The following is a 9,709-nucleotide window of genomic DNA, read 5'->3' as shown; positions in this document are numbered from 1 at the left end:
TGCTTTCTCTTCCAGCCCCAGTTCTGGACCTCTTCCAAGCATTCCGATCAGAGACAGAGATGAACGTGCTCAAGGCAGGAGTCACAGGGATCAGGGACAATCCAGCCTTACTGTCAGGACGCATCGTAGAGTCTTTAAAAGTGTCATAAGAGACTCCATAGCTTTGAAGCCAAAATTCAAGGACTTACTTGGGTTAAACTAAAAGCACAATTTTCTACTTTCTTGTCAAACAACTTTATTTGAGGCAACAACTGAAGTATAATTTAATTCAACAGGCAATATCACACTTGGAGGGAAAACAGAAAAAAAAAAAAAAAACCCTCCTTCAATGAAAGCCAAACATTCTTTCCAAGGCACAGCACTGACATTTCCAGATTGACAGCAGAAGTTTGTTTCCATAAAACAAAATCTCGAGCCCAAAGTCTGCCTTGGGAAATGGTTTTCCACCTCATCTCCGTTTCTCCAGGCTCAGGGAACGATGCTTGTGGCTTTCCTCAGGGCCAGGTAGCCCGTGACCACGTCGGATGGCAGCCGCCGAATGTAGGAGAACTCTTCGATGGTGCTGAAGCGCAGCTTGCTCTGCGGGTCCGTGTAGTTGGCCTGGGTGAGAAAACAGGCAGACAGAAGGGTAGAGAGGCGTTGCTGGCAGTGAGATTCAAGTTCAAGTTAAAAATTAGTTTTCTGGTTTTTACTCAAAGTGCAATCAACGTATCTTCATGATGTCTGACTGTGTCACCAAGAACGCCCAATCACTCACTGTGGGAAAGACACGTTAATCTCCCCAGACTTGCGAGATGCTTCAGGGTACGGACAGGAAGGAAGGGGAATAACCACAGCAGACAGCTGGGGAATATTCTGCTTGGTGCCTCAGGGCGGCAGGCACCCGTCCAGACTGCACCCGCCCCCACTCCACTTACCCAGGGGTGCTTCTCTCCTGCTTCGCCCCTCCCCGCTCCCAAGGCTCCCCAAAGGGCTCCCCTGCAGGGCTGGGATGACCACCCCACCCCCTTCCACTGGAAGGGACTGCCACCAACACCTGCAGCCAGGGGCATCGTCACAGCCTGCAATTCTGATCACGTCTTTTCTCGTGAAGTCTCTCCACGGCTCTTCTCTCTGCTCTCAGGACAAAGGCCCAAGGCCACAGCACAGCTCCGCAGACACTGCCTGGGACCCCCCCTTCCCGAGCCTCTTCCTCAGCCACGTGTCCCCTACTCTGTGGTTCCAGCTACCCTGGCTCTGACACCCTCCTTCCTGTCCTGCCCATTTGCCCTTTTCTTGCTCAGCAATCAGTTGTATCATCTGGGAAGCCTTATCTGTCCCTGTAGGCGGGTCAGGACCCCACCCTGGCATTCACCTCAGCACCTGTCTCCAGTGGAATGCATATCTCTGCTGCTTTTACGTTTATTATCTGTGACTCTGACTGAAGTCTAGGCTGGGAGGCTCCATGAGGCCAGACTCCCGTGGTCTGCTTATCACTGGATCCCAGCTGCACTGTTTCCTGACCGATGTAGAGCACACAGTGGGCCTACAGCGAGTGCGTGTCCCACGAATGAGGGATGCGTGGGTGAACGAACAAACAAACAATCAGGACGAACGTGGAAAAGAGAAGTTGTTTCCGCTGACATATCAAACTTCTCTTTTGGCCTGTTCTCCCCATTTGCAAAGTGAAGAAAATACTCACTCACTGTCTACCTCAGGGCACACGGCTCCTACAGACTTTGAAACAGAAAACATGAGGCTGAGTCATTTGGAATTCCTTTAAGAAATTAGAAAAGATGCCACTAATGTCTAGACAGATAACAGCCAATTACTCAAGTGTGGATTGCCTGTGCCAGCGCTGGTCGACTGTGTGGACCCAGACACCCAGCGATGCGATGATTTCAGGAGGGAGGGAGGCTGGGTGAAGAGGCAACAAGCTGAACAGACTGAGTCATGGGTTTCTCAATCTCTAAAGAGTCTCAGTTCCACCACGGGGAGCTGCCTAAAGCATTTAAGGTCTGCATATCAGGAAACTGAGATTATTCCTAAAAAGCTAAGATTAATTAAAGCTCTATACAAAACAAACCTTTGATCCTTTGGCTTAATCTAGCGACGCCTCTCTGTACCACATTTCCTTCAGCGACGCTCGTGTAAAGGCAGGCTTAACTAGAAAAACAGCAGCGGGTCCCTTCAGAGGGGCCACGAGGTGGTGAGATGCACTGACTGGCAGGGGAGGCTGCCCCGCAGTTCCCAGCAGAGGTGCTGGCGAATGCATCTGGCTTTGATCATCTGGCCTTCACGGATGAACCAGCCCTGGCCTGCCTCCATCTCTGCGGCTGCCCCACTCCCACCGTCAAGCTGTGCCGAGCCGGCCCGCCCAAGTTCAGGCCTTACTGCCAGGACGGCTGACTGACTGACTGACTGACTGAAGTCGCTCAGTCGTGTCCGACTCTTTGCGACCCCATAGACTGTTGCCTACCAGGCTCCTCTGTCCATGGGATTCTCCAGGCAACAGTATTGGAGTGGATTGCCATTTCCTTCTCCAGGGGATCTTCCCAACCCAGGGCTCGAACCTGGGTCTCCTGCATTGTAGACAGACGCTTTTACCATCGGAGCCATGAGGGAAGTCCAGGCTGCTGAACCGATACCAAGGGACTCAGGGTACCGCTGCATCGACAGGAAGGTTGACGTAAACATGCACAGACTGGAGCTGACCGAGTGTTCTGAACAGAGGGAAGGAGGCCGGTGACCCCCCCAGAGCAGGGAGCTGGACTCCTGTGGTCTGTCCTCCTCTGGACTCCGTCCCTCCAGCCTGAATGAAGCCAAGGCCCCCTCCCCAGAAGGCAGGGAGCAAGTGGCTTTAACGCCTCCCTTGTTGCAGGGAGCTGGGCAGCAAACGCTGGCCCCACCTCCCCCAGGACCAAAGCACTTTCCTCAGCCTTGTAACCGGGGCTCAACACAGGTGTGACCCTGCGGGCCTTCTGGCCAGGCCCCCACACAGGGAAACAGCCCCTCACTGGAACAGACGCGTCAGTGTAAACACAAGCCTGGCTTTATTTTTTAATTACGTAAGTTTAATTTATACAAGTAGCAGGTGAACATATTCTTTTCTTAAAAAAAAAAGAAAGAAAAACATTGCCAATAAGACTAAAGTCTCCTTTTACAAGTCTGCCTGCCAAGCAGGAGACTTGGTTCGATCCCTGGATTCGGAAGATCTCCAAAGAAATGGCAACCCACTCCAGTGTTCTTGCCTGGGCAATCCCATCAACAGAGGAGCTTGGGCGGGGGGGGGGGGGGCTACAGTCCATGGAGTTGCAAAGAGTTGGACATGACTTAGTGGCCAAACAACAACAAGTCCTTTATCTTCCCCTGTGGAAACCACTGCTCGGCGGGCACCTTTCCAGACTTTATATATATATATATATATACATATATATATATATACACACACTCTTATACACACACACACACACACACGCACTCACATATCCAAGAGAAGCACCCAGTGACTGGGTATTGATTCTTACTTGGTAGTAAGAATCTTACACTGCTTTGTACCACATCTTAAAAGTTTATCCATGTTTTTACATATACATCAACCTTACAGAATAGGATGAACCCCTGACCCCTACCCCACATTGAACGCGTGCTCAGTCACTTCAGTTGTGTCCGACTCTTTGTGGCCCTATGGACTGTGTAGCCCACCAGGCTTCTCTGTCCATGGGATTCTCCAGGCAAGAAATACCGGAGTGGGTTGCCGTGCCCTCCTCCAGGGAATTTTCCCGACCCCGGGGGTTGAACTGCGACTCTTAAGTCTCCTGCATTGGCAGGTGGGTTCTTTACCACTAGTGCCCCCCCAGGAAGCGACCCCCACCCCACCCCGCTCCGGTTGACCTTTATGTTGCTTTCAATGTTTTCCTTGCACGTTTTCTCCTGAGCATTTCTGCAGGAAGCTCCTTGTACATACTATTTCTCTAGGGCACTCGCTGGAAGACAAGTTGTTACATTGTAGGCCTCTACTTTTCTGTCTCCCTAGGTAGTACCATTTGTTTTCCCAAGAATATGCGCCAATGTAACTCCCATCTCAAAACAACCATATAGGAAGTTGTCCATTTCTGTATGTTGGTGGCAAGGCATAGAAGCCAATGTCTTCATTTCTCCCCTATCCAATGGGTCTTTTTTCTAACTATCAGTGAAACTGAACATCTACTTATCAGTTTCAGTGAAACTGAACATCTGCATTTCCTCCTTGAAATTGTCTATTCATAATCTTTTAGCTGATTCTTCTATGGGAATGCTCCCTTCTCCAGGGGATCTTCCTGACCCTGGGATCAAACCTGAAATTGCAGGCAGATTCTCTACCATCTGAGCCACCAGGGAAGCCCCACAATGATTTGGTAGAGTTCTTTGTATATTCAGAATGTCTTAATTCTTACATACAGTGGGGCAAAAGGTTATGAATAACACGACAAGTCCTTTAGCAATGGCATAAAGAGGTCTGAAACAATGCTTTTCAACATGAACAAAATTCCCTGGTGGCTCAGACAGTAAAGTATCTGCCTACAGTGTGGGAGACCCAGGTTCAATCCCTGGATCAGGAAGATCTTCTGGAGAAGGAAATGGCAACCCACTCCAGTACTCTTGCCTGCAAAATCCCATGGACAGAGGAGCATGGTAGGCTACAGTCCAAGGGGTCGCAAAGAGTCGGACACGACTGAGCGACTTCACTTTCAACGTGTGAAAACCATTGTGCTAGCAGTGGATGAGCTGCCTGGTAACGGTGAGGATAAAGCTATGTTCCAAGGGGCCACCCTCCAAGTCGTAAACCATGGCTGCTATAAGCTCAGCACAAAATGGAACAGGGAGAAATTTCCACTTTGGGCCAGAAAAGAATAACTGGTGCGAGACTAGTTCTCCTTCCATAAACAGCTATTAAAATGGGTCAAATATACAAGGCAACTATTCTCTGGCAGGAGACAGGAGATAGCCTAAAACTACACTTCTCTCAAATGGAAGCTTCCTCAGGGGACCTTTCGGAAGAGACACACATCCATGAGTAGACGAAAGGAAGAGCCCACCAGAAGCACAACCCACACACACCGCTCCCTTCCCCCACCCCCACACACTTCTCCTCTCCCTGTTTCTTAGGCTCATTATATTTAAGGTCTGTGTTAACAAGTCTGAAGAGTATCTGCTCCTCTCTGGAAGACAAGCTAAAAACATACAACTAATCCAGAGAGGAAAACTAATTTTTAAAAAAATCTTTCCTAGTGTAAAATGTATATCATTAATTTAGTTTGTTACAGAGGTTGGAGTCATATATTTTCATAAAAAAAGTAAACAATTTAAATGAGGTATATGGTCTTCAAAAAATAAAGTGTCTCATTATTTCCACAGTTATGGGAAGAAGCCCACCTTCCAAATTTAATAATAATGAAAAAGCATGATGAAGTTCTAGAAACTTCTATACTTCATCCACATTCTGAAAATAAGGAAACAAGATTCTCTGGGGGTACACTGAGGTTCATGGACTTGCCCAAGTCCCACTCATCGAACCACACTGCTGGTTTTCAAACTGTGTCCCCTAGAAGCACCACAGGGGTCCCTTTTTTGGGGAGTGGGCAGAAGGACAGAGGACCAGATCCACACGGGCCCACAGTGAGCAGGTGGGCTCCAGGGGATTCCGTAAAAGCTCTCATTTGGAAAAGTGATTCTGATGCTTAAAAATAAATATGAAAATCACTGTCTTTACCATAGTGCCTCTTTAGAGAAGTTTAAATTTTTTAAGTACAATCATCTCTAAGATGTAAGGAATTTCTTAAACTTTAGCCAAAAAGAAAAAATGTTTCTTTCATGTTATCTCATATAGTTAACAAGGAGAGGAAAGGAAAGTAATACTCAGGTCTCCTGCTTTCTGGAGCAATGCCTGCTCCAGGCTGCCCACACGGATGCCTCAGGTTGCTGCTGCTACCTTTTAGTTGCTAAGTCATGTCCAATTCTTTGCAACCCCATGGACTGTAGCCCACCAGGCTCCTCTGTCCATGGGATTCTCCAGACAAGAATACTCAGAATGAGGTTGCCATGTCCTTCTCTCGGGGAGCTTCCTGACCCAGGGATCGAACCCGTGTCTCCTGCGTGGCAGGCAGATTCTTTACCACTGGGCCACCTGGGAAGTCCCCACTCTTGGTCGCTGCCACTCTTAAATAACTGCATAAACGCTTCTGTACAAACCCATCACCTGTTCCCAGTACATGAGCTCCAGGCAGGACCAGCGTTGCTATTCACCACAGTCTAAACAGAGGGTACAGTGAAATTTCCTTTTTGGTTCAGTGTTGTATGACATAGAGGTGTGCTGATACTCACAAGAAGACCTGAAACATCAGAATACTTCTTCGCTGGTTTAAAGGATGGAGGAGCATCAATACTGAAGTCTGGAAAAAAAACAACAACAAGATGCTAACTAAACTGGCTTTAGAGCATTCAGATCCCTTCCCCGTTTTCCCTAAAAATACTGCTTGATAATATTCCCAAACTTTCTACTTTGTGATTAAGTGCTCAGACAATTCTCGGGGAAATACTACAGGATGCCATAGGCCAAGCACAGGCTTTAAGTATGGCTCTGCCTTGTCCCCGGGGACCCTCTACTCCAGCAGAACCACCAGAAAGCTCATCTGCCCACAAGCTGCTTTCACGGTCTCTGGCTACACGGGCTGATGGTGATGAGGTGTCAACAACCCACTAATTGGATCTGAACATCCGGACACCGGAATGTCCACACCCAGGCATCTGACTAGCTCATCTGTCATCAGTCTGAGTCACCCCCACGAAACACATGCCGTGGGGCAGGAGATGGAAGGAACTTTGAACCTGTACTTTCCACTAAAGTTGAGCAGAACATACAACAGACATTCGGAAATACTGTAGTATAAAGCGTTCACTCTGAAAAACACTGGCTTGGAGAGTAAAACAGAGCGGGCCTTTAAGCTGCTGGTGAGAAACCCTCCTAAAGCTTGGGCAACATTTTACTTGGAAACACATTTTAAGAGTAGACTTTTGAATAAGCAGTTTGTCTAACAGCAACACCCATATCATCATATCTGGACCTGCTTCTCCAGATTGAAATGTTAACAGTGACACTAAAAACCACACATCCATGACAACGCCAACACACACAGATTCAACACAGAGCATAAAGCTATGAGGAAACACACACAGAATCTCCCTACATTGGTACTGCTGTAGAATTCCTAAGCTAGAAAGTGTTTCTCCATGAACGCAAACACAATAAGATAACGCGGGTTTGTTATAAGAAGGTTCCTAGTCTGAACATTATGAACACATAGGAGGGTCTAGACAGCTCACAGTTGGGATCATTCAGTTGCCATGGCAATGCCCTTTCAGCAGCCAGGATCTGTTTCAGGTTCTTCCAGGTTCTGTTCTTCTTGCCAGCCACTGCACCACCATGGCCAGAATGCTCGAGGCACAAGCGTGGATTAGAAGAAACAAAAATCAATGGAGACGATCATTTCAGCATCTGACATTTATGCTTATTCATAACTGTAATAAACCTTTCATTTAATCAACAGTCAGTGTACCCTAAGGCTTTAAAAAAACATATTACACCATATACCTTAAGCTTACTTATAAAAAAACACAGCTTTTGGATTTTTAAAACGCATGAGTTAGTCTCTGATGGAATAGAAATAAAGGGTTATTCTTTTAATATGCACATAGAAAAGCACATCCTTTATTGGGTCTAACTTTATGGAATTCACTCATGAATTTCTCACTACTTTAAAATAAGTTTACTACAAAGTTAGATTTAAACACATGACCACATCTCTCAATTCCTTTCTGAGGGCCAGTCTCCACCTTGTAAATTACTGGAGCTCCAGGAAAACCCAAGGAAGCCTCCCTCATGACACGGCAAGCTTTCCGGAAATTTTTTTCTTTTTTGTCTTGTGAAGATGACAAAATGAAATGGAAAGAACACAAAAGTTACAGGCATTATCAATGCTGTATTTTCAAAGGTAATTAGTGAAAAATAAATTGGAACGGTATAATCAGAACCATGGAATTTATCCTACCCCTCAAGAACAAAAGAAAGAGCAAAAGAAAGAGGCACCTATATCTACTTGATAGCACCAGACCTTGGATGCGCCTAAAGAAACTAGCGAGGAGCATTCCTCCTTTAATTACTGCACACCTCATCTAAATCTCACGAAAAAAGGAAGGCGAGCAATCATCCTGGAAACGACACCCTAAAAGCAGTATCACTGAATGAATTCCACAGAATCCTTGGGAACTGGGAGAGCCACAGGAAGGGCTCTCCTGCCCCCAGACCTCAAACCACAGTCCCTGGAGGAGGGCATGGTGACGCAGACTGAAGGAGAAAGGCCACCATCACTGCCCGGGCTCCAGACCAACCGAGTGAGGTCAGAGGCCGAGGCATAGTTGTTTGTTTTTTTATTTATAAAACACCTTAGATGCTTCTGGGGCTCAGCATAGTGAACCCACCCGACGGTGCAGGAGACCCGGGTTCAATCCCTGGGTCAGGAGAAAACCCTGCAGAAGGGAATGGCAACCCACTCCAGTATTCTTGCCTGGAGGAGTCCACTGACAGAGGAGCCTGGTGGGCTACAGTCCATGGGGTCGCAAAGAGTCGGACATGACTGATCAACAGACACTTTCACTTTAGATGCTTACCACAAAGTTGGGATCCTTAAATGGCAAAGGTTTGGCAGCTTTCTCCATGGGTCCTGTGCTAAAATCAGAGGGCACCATCTTATTCTCACTCACACCATCCATGCTGATACCCTTAAAACAAAATAATAGTATGAGGTCAGTGTCCTTTAGCTGAGCTCCCTAACTCAGCAGTCAACAAGATGTAAGATGGCAGCACCAGACACAGGAGAGGAGACAGGGTGCCCGGAGCCCCAACGGGTGGTCTACATGGGGTGGGGTCGGGGGGAGAACCTGCCAGGCTGGGGGCCGCACCTGTCCGTGCAGAGGCCACAGTGGAGGCAGCCGGGACTCCAGCTGCCAGACGTCCTGGCTCTTCTGTGTGCCAAGCACGGTGTCCTACCACTACAAGGTGAAAACTGAGGCTCAGGCAGACAGGTTCAAGGCCCCACAGTAACTGCCTCTGGATTCAAATCCAGTTGGGGCCAATGCCAAAGCCCCACCATCCCCGTGACTCCATGTGGCCCCTGCTCCTACTGATCTTGTTAAATTGTGTCTTGAAACATTAAGATGGAAAAGATCCAGTCCCTTGAAGGGTCTCCAGTCAGAAAACCCAGGCTAGTGCTGGTACGCTTCAGGGCACAATAGAATGCAGGCATTTTGAGGAGGAGAATAGACAGGAGGCAGGGGGCCTCGGGTCAGCTGGCTGTGGCAGAATGCTCTGACAAGCAGGCTCCCGGACTTTAAATCAAAATGCCTTTTAAGCTAAGAATCAAGAAGAAAAAAAAAAACAAGCCAAAGCAAGAAATCACTTCTGATTTGTACTGCAATTTCCAATCTTCCCAGACTGCAACAAACGTTTTTTAATGGATACATAATTTATACACAGTGAAACGCACAGATCTTAAGTGTAGGTTTCGTGAGTTTTGCCAAATGTTTCCACTTGCGTAACCCAGGTCCCTGTGGAGACAGACTATTTCCATCTTTCTCAGAAAGTTCCCTCCAGCCCTCTCCTGGTCAGTATCTTCCGCCCTCATGGACCACCACT

General features: G+C 47.5%; 1 protein-coding gene across 6 annotated transcripts in view; it reads right to left on the bottom strand.

Moving 5' to 3' along the window:
• Positions 1–218: 218 nt before the first annotated feature.
• Positions 219–9,709, bottom strand: part of INO80C (INO80 complex subunit C) — a 33,652-nt gene continuing 24,161 nt past the window's right edge. For all 6 annotated transcript variants that reach the window (XM_069568713.1, XM_069568714.1, XM_069568717.1 and 3 more), the window contains 4 exons: positions 8,686–8,796; positions 7,342–7,453; positions 6,343–6,410; positions 219–600 (listed from right to left, as the gene is read on the bottom strand). In XM_069568713.1, coding sequence (XP_069424814.1) covers positions 469–600; positions 6,343–6,410; positions 7,342–7,453; positions 8,686–8,796 — 423 coding nt within the window. In that variant the 3' untranslated portion in view covers positions 219–468. The remainder of the gene's footprint in view (positions 601–6,342; positions 6,411–7,341; positions 7,454–8,685; positions 8,797–9,709) is intronic.

Source organism: Ovis canadensis, chromosome 23, assembly GCF_042477335.2.
Source record: "Ovis canadensis isolate MfBH-ARS-UI-01 breed Bighorn chromosome 23, ARS-UI_OviCan_v2, whole genome shotgun sequence".
Classification (NCBI taxonomy): Eukaryota; Metazoa; Chordata; class Mammalia; order Artiodactyla; family Bovidae; genus Ovis; species Ovis canadensis.
The sequence above is the reverse complement of the archived record's forward strand: the minus strand, read 5'-3'. Positions and strand labels throughout refer to the sequence as shown.